The sequence below is a fragment of the Urocampus carinirostris genome, chromosome 7 (assembly GCF_059441175.1).
Source record: "Urocampus carinirostris isolate Australia breed hairy pipefish chromosome 7, RoL_Ucar_1.0, whole genome shotgun sequence".
Taxonomy (NCBI): domain Eukaryota; kingdom Metazoa; phylum Chordata; class Actinopteri; order Syngnathiformes; family Syngnathidae; genus Urocampus; species Urocampus carinirostris.
The window spans coordinates 28,056,595-28,073,615 of record NC_142355.1 but is presented as its reverse complement, the minus strand read 5'-3'; the positions used below and the strand labels follow the sequence as shown (position 1 = coordinate 28,073,615).

Below are 17,021 nucleotides of genomic sequence, written 5' to 3'. Positions count from 1 at the left end.
TGTTTATTGATGTCTGTTGCTGTGTCAGCCGCTGTTTTAGACAGTTCCCGACTGGCCTGCTTGCTGGCAATGTTTTTTTTGATTGGCTAGCTCCCCATTGGATTCCGGCCGGCCTCGCGTTGTTGCTGTAGCCGCTGCCGCTATTTCCAAAATATCTTGGTTTGCCTGCTTGCTAGACCTGGCGGCTGCCTTCTTTAAGTCGTTTTGGCCAGGGCTGCTGGGCTTCCCTGTCTTTCCCGGCTGACGGCATTGGGTAGGGCAGGTAGCTGTCTTCTATTTGGTCCTGCAGGATATGCACGTCGTGCAGGTAAGGTTTTGAGTTGCCTTCCCTGTTGTTATATACTACATGTTTGTTTTGTTACGAACATGGGCCACGTGCCGCCAAGTGTAGCTGTCGGTTCCCCCCTGGCAAGGGCACAGGGAGGGGGCTTTCCGCAGGATTGGCCAGGCAAGTTGCATCCGCCGGTTGGGTCTAGGGATCCCCCCTCATTTGCCTGCTGTCTCGCCCTGCTGGAGGCTTTATCCAGCGCCCACAGCGAGTGCGGCCTACACCCTTTTTGAACGTCTGCCCGTCTCTTCCACAAGCGAACTGAGGTTGATAGGCTGGCCGTTTGAAATCTTTGCCGGCAGCCGTTCAGTCCCTGGGCTTCCCCAGCTCTAGGCCCATGGGTGGTCTTCGTCCCAGCCCAAGGGTACAGTCTGTTGTTCCAAGTCTCTATTTGCCTTCTTGCCGTTGCCTCTTATTTGGTTAGGGGCTCTGGAAGCATCTTCCGGTACGCTGGTGCTGATAGCCTTTTTGGTCAGCTTGGACTTCTTCTATGCTTAGGTTTTCCATGGCCTTTTCCTGACAGGCGGGATCTGTTGTCCCAACGAGGGGGAAAAGTTTGGTGTCCCTACCCACACCAACTTCGTCCATGTGTTTAGCCTTTGAGGGGCCTGGTTCGGCACGGCTTTCTTGGTACCGGGGCGCCATCTGAACCATTTCTTCGGGTTCTTGGGCTCCGCCTGGCTTTCTTGCCGGGCTCCGTCTGGCTCTTTTGCTGGGCTCTATAGCATTAATATAGCATCTCCCACGCAGCTCTGCATTCTCTTTGGTCTTGCTCAGGTTTCTCATTGAAATTTGTTCCTGGGCTCCTTGTGACTACGCTGGTATTACTCATTCAATGATTAAGGCACCGCCTCTAGCTGTCATAAGGGAAAGTTACGACTGCCAGAGCATCTTGTCAATCTGAAGCCTCGTGTTTCATGCAACAAGATTCTAAAGGAATCAAGCCTTTAGTGAGACTGGGATTTATTGACATTTCTGGGACACAGGTGTGATGAATGACTAATTTTTGGTATGCATTTCTTTAATTGCACATCCGCGAAGGTAACATGCATTGTCTTTGTTGGAAGACAAGGAAATAATACCTCTAGGAAAACTGCCCAAACAAAGCTGACTTGGTATTTTTGGTATTGCTGCCTCAGCAGAATGGAAAACCCAAAGGCCTGATTTAAAACTCAAATCCTTAAACGGGGGTACAAAAATGGCTTTGCGTCTAACCGCTGGTGATGCTCTAATGGGGACATTTTAGTTTTGACTGTTTTGAATCGGCTGGAAAAAGACTGGGGATAGGGGCTTATATTTTGGTGAAAATTTGAAGGGGAAAGTATTTTTTGTGATTGTGCATTTATTTTTTTCCATTTTGTAAGAAGGAAAGTGGAAAAACAGCAGTAAAAAACTACAAAAGATAATTCCTCAAAATAATTTAGCTTTGTTCAACTGCTATTGGCTGGCAACCAGTTCAGGGTGTCCCCTGCCCACTGCCCGATGATTGCTGGGATAGGCTCCGGCACCCCCGCGACCCTAATAAGGATAAGCGGTACAGCTGATGAGATGAGATGAATTTAGCTTTGTTCAGTCAAGACTTAATAAAACAAAAAAGACTTTTTTTTGGTGTGTTTCTGCAGGGGAGAGCTGCTTTTAAAGATGAACAAACTGAACGAGGCCCGTGACGCTTACTTGCGCGCGCTGGAACTGGATCGAGCCAACGCAGATTTATGGTACAACCTGGCTATTGTGCACATCGAACTGAAGGAGCCCACCGAGGCGCTGCGCAACTTCGAAACGGCGCTGCAAATCAGCCCCCGCCACAAGTTGGCGCTCTTCAACTCGGCCGTCCTCATGCAGGAGTCAGGTGTGAGAGCTTCAGTTGATAATCGGCACCTGAAGATATGCAAATCATATGCAAAGTTTATGAGGCATACCAGCATACCAACCTCCATAAAGGAGAATCACTTACTGATTGATGGAGCTTAAACAAAACTCTCCATGAACTTAGTCAATGGGAAATAACTTTCATTAGGCCATGCTGCCCTACCAGAAAAACCAGCAGACGGCACCACCTGCTCCCTGCCAATGTGATCAGGGCGTGACAGTCATAATGCACAACGTGCCGAATGAACTCTGGGTGCACCTTTAAACCGCGGGCTTCTCTTGTTTGACTGACACACATTGGTGGGAAAAAAAACATTTAACGCGCTTAAAAGACTTTCACGCCACCGCTTTCTGTAAACTTGGCTTTATTGCACAGCAGCGTCAGGATTACACCGACTAAGGGAGGATTATTAGCGTTGAATTGTATCTCAACAGCTGCAACAAAGGTGGATGAGTCATTCACATAAAAGGCACGTTGTTTCTCGCCGCCACTCTCACCTGCAGTTTGCACTCTAAATTCATCAGTCAAAGATGTCACTCAAACAGCTACTGCTTCCTTTTTTTTTTTTTGCTCAGAAAAATCGAGCCTCCCAAAATTCCGTCATCAACACTGACATTTAGTATTAGTATTGTCTTTGATCACAATGTTGCATTCCACCAATTAAAGACATAAAAGAGAAAAATAAAATCAAAATATAATGCTAGGATTAATATGCAAATAGGTGCTTGGAAACTGTCTTAAGTTGTAAGTGCATCAGAACAATAGTGCAATGACATTTAGCAGCATCACATTTCTAAAATAAATCAGAAATAAGACAGGAATCCTATTTTTTTTATATCATTTATTGACATTTTATTTTTCTCTCTGTCCTCTCAGATCTAAAATTCATAACTTAACACAACTGGATTAAAAAAAAAAAGCATATTTCAGAAAAATTAAAGTATGGATTAATATAAAATCAGACAAAATTGTATAAATCATAATTCCATATCACACTGATTCAACATAATAACAAAATCTACCTATATAAATATAAAAAAATAACCATTACTCATAAGGTTTTTCCTATGTGGTATGTTTTAAACTTCAATAGACACTCAAAATGAATGAATTTTGAATTTGCAAGGAGAACAGGGGGAGAAGCCTTCAAATAAGGACTTCCTACCCATTCTAAGTTCCTTGCTTGAGCCGTCTGTTATTTATTATGTCTTCAAGCTCTTCAAAAGTAGATCAGCCCTTAGGGGTGTGGATATCAAAGAACAGAAACAGATTGTCCGATAGCAAAAATGATGTAGAGTACAGTGGGACTTCGCGCTTCGACATTCGCGGGTTCAGAGCTTCGCGAGCCTAAAAAATGATAATAATAAAATAAAATAATTTAATTTGTTTTTTTTTTTCGAAGGGGCGCCGCTACTTCGCCGATTTTCACTTTTCGCGGGTGGTTTTGGTCCCCATTAACCGCGATAACCAAGGTCCCACTGTAATGGTCAAAACAACAGTACGCAATAGTATTCAAAATAATACACTGGCATTCCTATAAAATCTCCTTTGCGGGTATCCTCTTTTAAAAACAATATACGTTTAACACAAAGAAACATTGTTTTAATTTGTCCCAAAATTATCATTACAGTAAAAAAGTAAATGGGTTATTTCCTAGGAATACTAAAATTTGCCTCTAAAATCAGCTTGCTTGCTCTAACACACTGGAGTTGGAATTTGGTCAATTGTTGGCTTGTTAGCGTTGACTTCCCTGGATGACATGTCAAATGACAAATGGAGGTTCAAGCAAAGGTTGCCGGGCTCTTTTCACATTGTAGTAGCTCACTGAAAGATTCAATCTGGCGGCGCTCGGCTTTTGAGGCCGGTTGATTTATTTAACCGCAGATAGCTAAGGCCTCGCCTGATGTGAATGAAATAGTGGTGATGACATATGATATGGAAGCAAAGACAAAAATATTACATTTTCTTTCGCTACCCCTCAATACTTTGAACAGCAGTCAGCATTTGTCCAAATTCAATATTTGGTGTATTGTATCTGACGACTTTTCGGCATCATGTTGAAGGTTGGCTGGCTCCCTTTTTTGACACCATTTGGGGTTTCCTGACAAATTAGGATTATGGGAATACTGTATTCCCTCGCTACTTTGCAGTCTTAGTGCATCACGGTTTGAAAAATATTAATTTGAAAATATAAGAAATACTAAACAAAAAAATAAAGAAGATAGTAGATTACTGTCATGCGTGGCAGCACTTTTTGTTCTGATACTTTCCACAAAAATTAAACAGCAGCCGTACGACAGCAATCATTATACATGACAAGAAGAGATATAGGTTATGTATCGGACTGACAAAGCCTAATATGACATTACAGTTTTCACCACGATATGGAAAATATACCCAATAATTTGTTACCTGCTGCTACACGAAACTAACCCCTTAATGTTCCTACGGCCTTCCAGCCTTATGATGAACAAATACGCGTCTGTTCGATGCCACCGGTCACTGAAATGCGTTATGCCACATATCATTGGAGAGCTTGAACTCTTGGAATCATAATGTGCTCATCACAGAAACATCAGCATCAGTCTGAAACAAGATACCCAAAAACCCCTAAATTCAGCGTAGCTCTCAAATTACGCCCCCCTGGCAGTCATTAAATAAGCTGAAGTCTGCAAAAATGGCTTTGTTACAACAAGAACCATCTAGAGAATCCAACAGTGTATAACATTTACTCCAAAACACACAATGCTGATAGATATAAAAAAAAAAATCCGCCTGAAAGCATTTCTGCATCCTTAGACGTTTCCTGTTGTAGTCCGTTTGTTTCGCCACATATTTTTCCGTTTTCAAATAGACTCGTAAAATGATTCCCAATGCAGCCGTTAGCCTCCTACCTTTTGATTGACACCAATAGCAGATTTTTCACGGTCCCAGCCTGGTTGATAAAACGTAAATCGTCTCCTTTAGCTCTGAATACGTTTAGCCAGTAGTAATCGATTGAAATGATGATTGACACACTGTTACCCAATGAAATTCCTAATACAATTTCATGCCAGAGCCAAAAATGAATGTACCTGAATGCAACCTGGGATCCATTTTTACACATGATCATCACGTGCAAGTATGCACAATCATTGATGGATTTCTGGAAAGAGCAGTCAAACATTGACAACTCTTTCAAAATGTCTAAAAATTGGCCAAAGTAAAATCCATTTGCAAAGATTGCATAGCTGTAAAGTCACCAAATGGCCACTTACGGGGAATGACTAGACTTACCCTTAGAAAAATAGTTCAATTTTGATGTTTAGATTTTCAGAATGTGATCAAATTTGACAAGGTACCCCATAAGGCTCAAAGCTATTGTCTCACCTGTATTCCAGCTAAGATGCCTATGTTACACTCATCTGCAGGCATTCGACAGCAAAATGAAAACAGACAGAGAAAAACTACTCCAATTTCTGTGCGTTCCAACTCAGATTATTCAATGTTAGTAGCACTTTCAGTAATTAGTTCTGTTTGGGGGAAAATCTCAGTGCGTTGCCTTTAAAAAGAGACCAAAACTGTCTATATTCTCCAAACAGTTCAAGAACAACATTCAATTTCTTTGGGTATGTTGTGGATTGGAATTTTCGGGGAATTTCCCAGGAACCTTAAGGGCTTAATCAGCCAATACTACTTGTTATAAAGATTCCAAGTATTTATGTTTAATACTTTTTCTTAATGTAAAACAGTAGGAGCAATACTTTGTCCTCATTCTCACTTTGTCATGTGCGCAAGGAATTGGAAAGCTTTAGATTAATTGCAAGGCTTAGCACGTTTACAGGCTTTTTTACGGGCTTAATTTTAGTCAGTCCAGTGATTTGTTTTGAGAATGGCTTTAATATGTTCACAGGAGGGCAACAAAAACAGTTTCATTAACATTGATTCCTGCTCTAGTTGATTATGATCAACACAGTCCACAAAGGAGTGCCCTAATCGTGTTGTTACTTTACTGTACTAAACATTTCCCTGCTGATCTTTTTAAATTTTAAGACATAGGCATAAAAGAGTTAGTTTAAATGGCTGGTAAACCCTCATGTTGTGCTAGGAATCGGCACCACTAACCGTTGTTAGCTGGTCTATTTTGACCCGGGGTCTAACTCCGTCTTGACTACCAAAAAGTAACACTTTATACAGTTAATACAATATACTAACAAACATATGCATCCATAACCATATATTTCCATTGTAATTTGATTTTATAGCCCCTGAGACACATCTATTATTACATTGTAAAAGCCTTGAGGCCCTGACACCACATAAGGGTTAAGCCTGCCGCTTAAAATCCGGTACAGCTTGTACAAAAACAGTTTTTTTTCCTCAAATTGTGCATGCGGCTCTTAATTATGTGCGCTCTTTAGTCCGGAATTTATGGTACTCGTTGCTAGAGGAAGGAGCTGAACAGAAGGAATAGGGGAGTAATTGGATTCAGCCTTAATCAGGACTAAAGTAACGGCCAATCAGGTTTTGCTTGTTTTCTAAAGCAGAGTTATCATTGTGCCTGAGCAACATTTTTGGACTGACGTGTGCTTTGTTTTATTTTTCCCATACCACTCGCCAGGTGAGTCCAAATTCTGGGCCGAGGCCAACCGCCGCTTCCTGGCCTACGTGGAGGAGGAGCCCCGAGATGCCAATGGCTATTTCAACCTGGGCATGCTGGCCATGGATGCGGAGCAGAATGCGGAGGCGGAGCGCTGGATGCACAAAGCCATTGCGCTGCAGTCGGGCTTCCGCTCGGCGCTCTTCAACCTGGCGTTGCTCTACTCTCAGTCGGGCCGCGAGCTGGAGGCTCTGCCCGTCCTGGACGAGCTCCTGCGCCACCACCCGGAGCACATCAAAGGCCTCATCCTCAAAGGCGACATCCTCATGAACCACAAGAAGGACCGAGCCGGCGCCAAGGCCTGCTTCCAGCGCATCCTGCAGATGGACCCGGGAAACGTGCAGGGAAAGCACAACCTGTGCGTGGTCTACTTCGAGGAGCGGGACCTGCCGAGGGCCGAACGCTGCCTAGAGGAGACGTTGGCCATGGCGCCCAACGAGGAGTACGTGCGGCGCCACTTGAACATCGTTCGGGGCAAAATGGCCGCCATGAGCGCGGCCGGGGAGCCTTTGGTGGAGAGGGAGAAGCCGGCAATTCCGGAGGAGGAAGGGCGGCGGAGTCACCAAGAGGAGAAGAATGAGAGGAAATCCTCGGCTGAACCCGAGCGAACGAATCTGGACGCTAGCCAGGCCAAGTTTGCTGCCGAACACGCTAGCGACATCGAGCAGAAGCGCGCCGCCGCTTTAAAAAGGCTTGAGGAGATCGAGCGCATTTTAAGTGGCAATTGATCACTACAGCTTTGACTATTTTTACAAGTGTTTTCTTTTTTTTTTTTTTAAACCTGACATTTTCACTGTTCACTGTTTTTCCCTAGTACAAAGTAAAACTCCACCGGGAACAAATGATAATATTGCTTATCAATCCCCTTATAGCCCCTTGCACATCTGGCGCCAACTGTGTGTAACGCCAAAGCATTTTGCTTTTGGCGTCTGGTGTTAGAAGGCACTTTTTGGAGGAAAATGGTACTGCGGCAATGGCGTTGAGTATCAAACATCTTTCAAAATGTTGCCGTATAGTTATAAAATTCTTCAAGTGTGTGCAGCATTGAGCAAAACGGCGAGCCGCCTTTTTCCACAACGCCTGCGATATAAATACAAAACCCGCTGAGGCTTCTTTTACTAGAGTTTCCTTTAATCTTAGAGAAATGATGACAGGTGAATGCAATTTGGTACTGCACCAACCACTGGTGCTGTCAAATATTCGGCTCACATTTTACGCCACGCAGCCCTCATCTGGGTTTTCAGCACAGTTGTATTGTAATTTCCAGACTACAAGATGTTACTTTTTCCCTACATTTTAAACACTGTGGTTTACAATGTGGCGCACATTCCTGGCAAGTCAGTTCGCAGCTGGATTAGAACTGGTGTCGACCAAGGAATGTTTGTTTAAAACAAAGCACCGCAATTTCTGCCAAGTGCCCAGAATGTCAAAGTTAGGAAATTCAGTAATGTGCAGATGCGCATGAATGGATGAACAAGATTCCTTGCAGTCCCTCTTGAGTAAGATTGCGCTCTTGGAAAGATAATTGAGGAAATTTTGCAGAATAGTAACACATTGTCCTGAAATTGAGATGCTCGTTTGCAGACTGTGTGTTAATCAACTAGCGCAGCAATTAATCTAAATTGAGTTTGCATTAACATATATGCGGGAGTGCGACAAAAACATTCTCAAAACAAAATTGACGTAAACCGTTGGTTAGTTGGATCCGTTAACCACTAGGGTCGTGGAGGCACCTTTTCATGGGGTGTGTCTTGGGCAAGTATAGCATGGTGTCGCCCATGCCTCTTCCAGGCCAACATACGTTTCCACTCGGTCTTGAACCAGGGACCATTTGCGTGTTGGGCGATTGTGCTAACCACTGCACTATGGAAACATGAACCGACATACATTCGGACGCGCATACAATCACAACAGCATGTAAAGACGCTGAGCCATGCAACTGATATTAAGCTCTCCCGTTCCTTGGACACAAATCAAAGTGATAGAGAGGAGACCAAGTATTGCTACTACTAAATAAAAAACTCAAAAATTCCAACTAGTTACCAACTAAGAAGGAGTACACGCTAATTATCAGGCTGACAGTTATCGGACTGACTACAGCCTAATTTGACATCACAGTTTTCGGGCCGATGGGAGAAATATAACCGATAATCACCTGCTGACACACTAAAATATTAAAACGGTTGAAACAACTTGTCAGATTCCAAGACTTTATGAGATTGAATCTCCTGTGTGGAGTTTGCATGTTCTCCCCGTGCTTGCGTGGGTTTCCTCCGGGCACTCCGGTTTCCTCCCATATCCCAAAAATATGCATGTCAGGTCAATTGGCCGGTTCAAATTGTCCCTAGGTGTGAATGAGCGAGTGGTTGTATGTCTCTGTGTGCCCTGCGACTGGCTGGCAACCAGTTCAGGGTGTTCCTTGCCGACTTTCCGAAGATAGGTGGTATGGGCTCCAGCACCCCTGCGACCCTACTGAGGAGAAGTAGTGCAGATAATGGATGGATGGTTTTGGGTCACACTCTAAATTGGCCAGGCAGTCGGCGCCAGGTGGGCTTATGAAAAGTTTTAATCATAAATATATCAAAAAATATCTTGCAACACTTTAGAACCATTTCAAATTCTTCTTGCAGTGTTACGTACGCAAACAAGACATTCATATGCAACCACGATTGTTGCTGTTTGAAAATCCTCATTATCAAATGAGATGCGATTCACTTCACCAAACTGTTATTGTCCTAAAAGGGAAACAGGAATCCTGTCCAGTAGTAATGCTTTTGTCCGCGGCTAACAATTCAAGGAAAGGTCGCAATAAGGTTATTCAAAGCGCAGCCACTACCTGTATTTTTGTCCTGCGGATATAAATAAACAATCTCCTGTAAAACTCGTCAGCGGTGGTCCAAAGGTATTTGTTTTATGGCCGGTCGTTATATTTAAGTGCCATGCATTGCCCACGTGCGACTATGAGAAATCGTTTTTGGGGTTCATCTTTTCAATATGTGCTTCAAAGCATGAAGCAAAATTCCAAGAAGAAAATCCCACGGAATCTGTTTAAAATAGGCTCTTCAAAGCCAAAGGAGACTTCCTGCTTATTTTGGTTTGGATCTCTAATTCCAAACTGAAACCCTAGAGTTCCCAATTCTCCCATTCCTCAGAGCTAATTAATTTCTCTGCTCTGCAGGAACCTGATGAACAATCCGGTTGATGCGATTCAGCTGTGTTTGATGAGGGACCTCGGAAAACGTGCAGAAATGCTGTCCTCGAGTGAATTCCGAGACTTTTTGGGTGTTCTACTCGGAATCGGCGGTCCTGGAAAATGTTATGGTTACCGAGGGATTTATTTCCAAAATGTCAGACGTACTGAGTGATTTGACTTTTTTTTACCCCACTAACACATAAATAAAAGTAATACAATCAAACAGTACACCCCCGTTATATGGCATTAATCTGTTCTGAGGTGGCGCTTGAGAAGTGAAATTGCTCTATAGCAGGGGGTTAGAAACCTACGGCCATTAGCTCTGAACACCTAGTACAACAGATAAAAATGTTCAAATAAGATATCCATCCATCCATTATCTGCACCGCTTATCCTCAGTAGGGTCGCGGGAGTGCTGGAGCCCACCCCAGCCATCCTCAGGAAGTGGGCAGGGCACACCCTGAACTGGTTGCCAGCCAGTCGCAGGGCACACAGGGACAGACAACTCATTCACACCTAGGGACATTTTGGACCGGCCAATTAACCTGACATGCATGTTTTTGGAATGTGCAGTCCACGCAAGCACGGGGAGAAAATGCAGTTTGGGCCTTATAGTCCAGAAAAATAGTCCCAATTGTTGATTGATTACAGCCATGCGATTTAGCAAAGGGAGCCATTTGGGTGCCATCACCGTATTTATTGACCATGGCAAACTTTGTTTCCATGTTTTGCTTCTTTCTTTAGCATCATTCCACGCCTTGGGAGCCGTCGCTCATAAGAACAAACACATCGTTTTGCTAATGTACAAAGTCTTTACGAAGCACATGAGATTGTGAACTGATTGAACAAAGAGAAAAGTATTTTGGGAGGTAATTCAGACGATAGCATAAGCGTATCGTGAACTGATTGAACATGGAGAAAAGTATTGTGGAAGGTAATTCAGACAATAGCATAAGCGTATTTTCATGATTATGCAAACCAATAGCAGATCTGCATCTTGGAGACGTAAGTAGTCATAGGCACAAACAATGCATATTATAATTTTATACATTTATGGGCACGCAAAATTATTTGCTGGTTTCTAGTGGACAAAATGACACACCGTAAAGTAAAAACATCCTAAGGCGGGGTTACTGTATCCTGGGGGTCTATTGCATTAGCAATAATCACCAGCCAATGATGAATCCTTATTAGACAATCTCTTTGGAGTTCAATTGCACGCAAATAATCCTCACGTTGTTCTCTGGCCAAACCCATAAAAAAATCCCCTAAACTTAAAATAATGTGACTTTTCCGAGATTAGCAGTAGGTGAAATATTTTTATTCCCGTTTCCGTGTAAACTGTGTACAAAGACGGTCCTTAAAATGAGGATTCCCTGAGGGTCAAATGCGGAGGACTAATTTGTGCCGGATTACCGCTCGATAAAAATAAACCTGAAAAGCCGCTTCAAAAGTACAAAGTTCTCTTATAAGTTTGACCCTAACGTCCGAAACTGCTCTTTGCACAACAACGTCAAAGTTTGTCGCAGCGTGACTCCCTTTCCCATCACACGCACACGAGCGTGAGCACAATTCCAGGAAGTAGCCACCATGGTTGAGGATTATGATTTAGGCCTCGCCTTGAAATGGAGCAAACATCCTCTGCCTCATCCACGGTCGTCTGCTAATCTGTATCGATCTCTTCCTGCGTTTCCTGCCTTTTCCATCATTGCCATTAGCGCTACTGTTCTGGCCCACCCCTCCCCCGAAAGAGAAAAACACTCAGTGAAATAAATTGTACAGTGGCGAGGAGAAGTATGGTTTCAAGGGTTGTTGCATATTTATCACTCACAAGATCTTCAAACAATTTCAATATCACACAGAGACAACCCAATTGGTTACAAAATGCCGTTGATTCGATTTTTTTAAGGCACAAAAAAAATCATGGCCCTTAGTGAAAAAATAATACCCCCCCTAAACCTAATAGCCTTTGCCAAAGGTGGTCCAACTCGCTAACAGAAATCAGACGTTTATGATAATTGGTAGTCATTCGCTATGATGTGAAGAAACTTTGGCCCACTCGTCTTTGCAAAATTGTTCCAAATCTGCCATTTTGGAGGGTTTTCTAGCATCAACTACCGTATTTTCCGCACTATATGGCGCACCGTGTTATAAGGCGCACCTTCAATGAATTATATATTTTAAAACTTTTGCCATACATAAGACGCACCCCATTATAAGGCGCTATAAGTGCATGCTGGTTTAAGATCAGGTAATTGTGCAATTTTGTAATTGTAATCCTGTGCAGTCCTTCGAGACATTTTTGTGATTAAGGGCTATTTACGGTAAATAAATGTGACGACTTGATACAGTAGAGAATGTAGTTATGTTATGAAACCTCTAGATGTTGCCACGCTAAAGGGAATGTCAACAAAACATTCAAAATGGTCAAACTTTATTGTTAACAAACAAGCTTTCCACAACTCCATTCACTCCCGAAATAAATAAACAGCCGTTTTATTATTTTCTCTGAGGTAAAGCATTTTCGTGACACATCTTTAACATATTTGAACAACATCAAGGCATATCATGTTACTTTTCCTCCATTTAGTCAACATGCACAAAAAAAAACCCGTCTGATACTGTTATTTCAAATGAAACGTTAGTGCAATTGCAATAAAGTGACACTCGTAATGTGCAAAAACAAGTGCAAAACAATAACAATAAAGCAATAACATAATAACTGTAAAATGTAAAACGTAAACACACAAAAGAAAAACAAAGATCACTCTATAAGCTCCTCATCGACGAATTCTCGAATTCTTCTTCTGCAGTGTTCGAATTGACCATCTCGGTGAATGGGCCATCCAACACGTCCGGCTCCGTTTCATCAAGGTCGTCATTAATTGAGTCAGTGTCGCTGATGTTGTCTGGCTGTTCGGGGACAATTCCCGTCTTCTTGAAAGCTCGGACCACAGTTGAGACTGATATATCAGCCCATGCATTTACGATGCACTGACAGATGGTGGCGTATGTCGCCCGGCGCTGTCTCCCCGCACGTATGAAAGAGAATCGTTGTTTAATATTTCCCAGTATGCACAGCGCGAAAAATGGAGTCGGCGGCTGTTTCTCGTAGTTGCGAGACCTTGCGAATTTAATATTGAGCCAGATATAAGGCGCACTGTGTTATAAGGCGCATGGTCAGCTTTTGAAAAAAATTTAAACTTTTAGGTGCGCCTTATAGTGCGGAAAATACGGTAGCCATTTATGATCACATGATCCAATTGGACTGAAACCCAGACGTTGACTTGGCTCTCCAGAACCTTCATTTTGTTTTGGATTATAAGCCATTGAGGGTCAGACTTGCTGGCGTGTTTCGAATTGTCGTCCTGCTGCATGATTCAAGAGCGCTTGAGTTTGAGGGCATGAACTGATGTCCAGATTCTCTCCCTTTTATGATCTTCTGGTAAACACCAAAATTCATTATTCCATCAATCACAAGTTGTCCTGGTCCAGAGACAGCAAAGCAGCCCCAGGCCAGCACACTGCCACCACCATTTTTTACAGTTGGCATCATGTGCTTTTTATCAAAAGCTGTGCCACTTTACGCCAGATGTATATGCCTGCACATCTTTCAAAAAGTTACATTTTTGACCTATCAAGCCACAAAATGTTTCTCCAATAGTCTCGAGGATAATAGAGATGCGTTATGGCAAGACGACTCTTTGTGTTCTTTTTTGACAGGAGTGGTTTTTGCCTGGGAACTCTCCCAAGGATGCCATTTTTGGCCAGTGTCTTTACTATTGTGGAGCTGTAAACACTGACCTTAAATGAGACCAGACAGTTTTGAGGTAATTTTGTAACCTCCTGGACTAGCCGTCATCAGGAGTAATCTTAGTTGGTCGACCACTCCTGGGAAGGTTTCCCAATGTTCTCCATTTGTGAATAATGGCTCTGACAGTGGTTCACTCAAGCCTTACAGCCATGGAAATGGCTTTGTCACCTGTTCTGGACTGGTGAGATTTTTTTCTCCCAATTTCTTCTGGAATTTTCTGGGGATCGTGGCATGTCTGTTACTTACTTTACTTTGTCTTACAGATTCCATTTGAGTGATTTCTTGTTTCAACACTGGTGGTGGCGGCAATACATTTTGAGTGTGCACTGTGGAATAGAACTCAGTTTTCCTAAACTTGTGGATAGTCACAGCTAGTATGTGATTTAACAAGAGGGAGCAATTACTTATTGACATGGGGACAAGTAGGCCTAGAGTTTGGTTTCGTGCCTTAATAAATGGAATCAATCAACAGGTCGAAACTGAATTTTGTATTTATTTGGGTTGTCTCTGGATTTTAAAATTGGTTTGACGATCCGATAAAAATGAAAAAAGAATTCAGGAAGGGGGCGATTATTTTTTCACACACTAAAAGTATTCACCGATTGAAAAGTCATTATTTATTGTTATTTTTGTATGCAAGCTGTGACTGTCAGCATTACTCACTTTCACTTGTGTACCAAATGAGTGTTAAAACAGATCAAGGGTACAATTTGATTTTACTACTTAATGCCTGCCAATGGCTGCTTTTTATTTGAGCTTTTACGAGACTGAATTTCTGTTGGTGGTGGTTAAATAAAAGGGGATGAAAACCATTACTGCCGTCGTGTGTGAAGAGTTCGAATTTTCCAGGATGTCAGTGAAAGGTGCAAAATACACGATGAAATAAATGTATAGTCAGATTTTCCTCTTATAATGGCAGATAATCCAAGCACTACAAGGCGCATGGAAATACAATTACATTAAGAATACATTTAAATTAGAACATCTGGTTTCATTACTAACATTGTAAAATGAGTAGATCATTTTGGACAAAGCATTACAAGTAACAAAACATTTCAAGTAATCATAGTACATTTTATACCTGCAAAGCTACAAAAGAAAATTGCGATAAGTGTTTGAAAGAGAATATAAAATGCTCTTGTACCTGGGGATCTCCTCTTGGCTCTTAGGATCACGAGAAGAAGCATTTTCAGAGCGAAGGTGGAACATAGGGGGAAAATTAAATCTGAAAGATATGAGAGAGCAAGTCCATGTATGATTTTGTATACTACCAACAGAACCTTGAAATCACATCTTAAGCTAACAGGGAGCCAATGCAGGTTAGCTAAAATCGGGGTAACTTGATCAAATCAAACTTTCTGGTCTCGCTGCAGCATTTTGTACCAGCTGCAGGCTCTTGATTTTGGACTTCGGGAGACCAGAGAGTAGTACATCACAGTAATCCAGACAGGAGGTAACAAATGCATGAGTTATAATCTCCGCATCAGACTGGGACAGCATAGGGTGATTTATTCTAGTAATATTCTTAACTTGTAACTGGAAGGACGAATTAGTGTCAAATCTGAAACCTAGATTTTTGACTTAGTCACCCTGGGTAATATTACATTTGTCAATGTTGAGAACATTGTTTGAGAACAAGTCACGGCATTTAGATGGACCAATGATTAACATTTCGGTCATTTCAGGATTGAGGTGCGAGAAATTGAGTGACATCCGTCTTTCTATCTCAGGCTGGCTTCCAAATTTCCAGTTTAGTGGGACGGATTCTTCCATCGGAAGATACAGCTGACTGTCATCTGCGTAGAAATGAAAACTAATATTATAATTCAGAATAACACCTAATATCACGTAAGCATATAAAACCTGAAAAGCAGGGGAACAAGTACTGAGCCCTGCGGAACGCCAGGGGTAACACTAAGAAGCTCAGAGGTCAATTCATTATGTTTGAAGCTTAAACTCGTGGGAAAACGCTACCTTTGTGACCCCTGTATTTGAATCATCGTGGAGACCTTGTTGAAGTTGGGGTTACCTGATGTTAGCATGCAGCTAGCCAGTGTCTCCCTACATCGCTTTCTTACCCTGAAAGGAGAAGCCTTACAGTTTCATGATACATTTCAATAATGACAGTGAAGACTATCCAATGCAATTCTATTTTTATCGTTGATATTTTGTTACAGTTGTATAATCTCAGTCAGTAATGGCATCCTCTTGAGGTAAGTTTGCGTGTCACTATGTTTAATTTCTCACAAAAACGAAAACTAGCACATAAAATGCATATTTCTTAAAGTCAAAAATCCCATTCACATTGCATTACAAGTCTGAAAAGTCGCAATTAACTTGTTGGGTTAAATGTAAATGGTCGTAAGGTAGGAACGCTGTATCCTGGGGCTCTACTGTATATGAACATGTAAAAAATGGCTTGATTTAAGACCCTGATTTAAATGCACAGAGTATGCTTGAAACCGCAATTACAGATCCTAACGTACAAAGTGATTACTCCATATCTGTTGGTTGTCTGCTCTCTGTACAGACTCACAGCAGAAGTTATGTCGGTATGTGAATTTTTCATTTTTAACTGTCAATCATGCGATTTAGCTAACATCTTGACCTCCGTTTATGCACCTCAAAAAACGCCGGGTGATTTAACACCTCGTCTCCGGCGAGAAGATGACAACTTTGAGTGCGGGCTGTTCGTTTTTTCTGTCAATTTTGTCCAGCTGCTCTGAGTCTCATTCCACTGTCAAGCACTTATCCATTATCCACACTCAATTTTTACCCCAAAAAGCGGTCCATCGATTTTTATGAACCAGACCGATTGAACTTAAAGGTAAGATCGGGCCTAAGAAATACAGCGTGACCCAGCCAGCAATTACTGAAACCCGACCCGAACCAGACTAATTAATTTGATTGACAGGACCGCGCCCAAAACAAACCCGAAATGTAATATTTTACATTTACTAGATTTTGCAGGACCAGCCCCAAAAAACCCTGAAATTTCATATCTTATTTGTGAGGACTCAGGATGTAAAAGTGTCAAAAATCTAAAAAAAAATCATGGCAAGCAGTTCTTAAGTGTCACTTTATTCTGTTGTATTTTAGGCAGAGGTTAAAATAAAGTCGATATTTTTTATAAACACAATAAATGCATTTCAACAACGAAATAACGCTGGGACACAG

At 42.1% G+C, this 17,021-nt stretch overlaps 1 protein-coding gene across 3 annotated transcripts in view; it reads left to right on the top strand.

Moving 5' to 3' along the window:
- tmtc3 (transmembrane O-mannosyltransferase targeting cadherins 3) overlaps window positions 1-9,725 on the top strand; it is a 79,338-nt gene extending 69,613 nt beyond the window's left edge. For all 3 annotated transcript variants that reach the window (XM_088340449.1, XM_088340450.1, XM_088340448.1), the window contains 2 exons: window positions 1,951-2,177; window positions 6,799-9,725. In XM_088340449.1, coding sequence (XP_088196575.1) covers window positions 1,951-2,177; window positions 6,799-7,565 — 994 coding nt within the window. In that variant the 3' untranslated portion in view covers window positions 7,566-9,725. The remainder of the gene's footprint in view (window positions 1-1,950; window positions 2,178-6,798) is intronic.
- The last annotated feature ends 7,296 nt before the right edge of the window (window positions 9,726-17,021 follow it).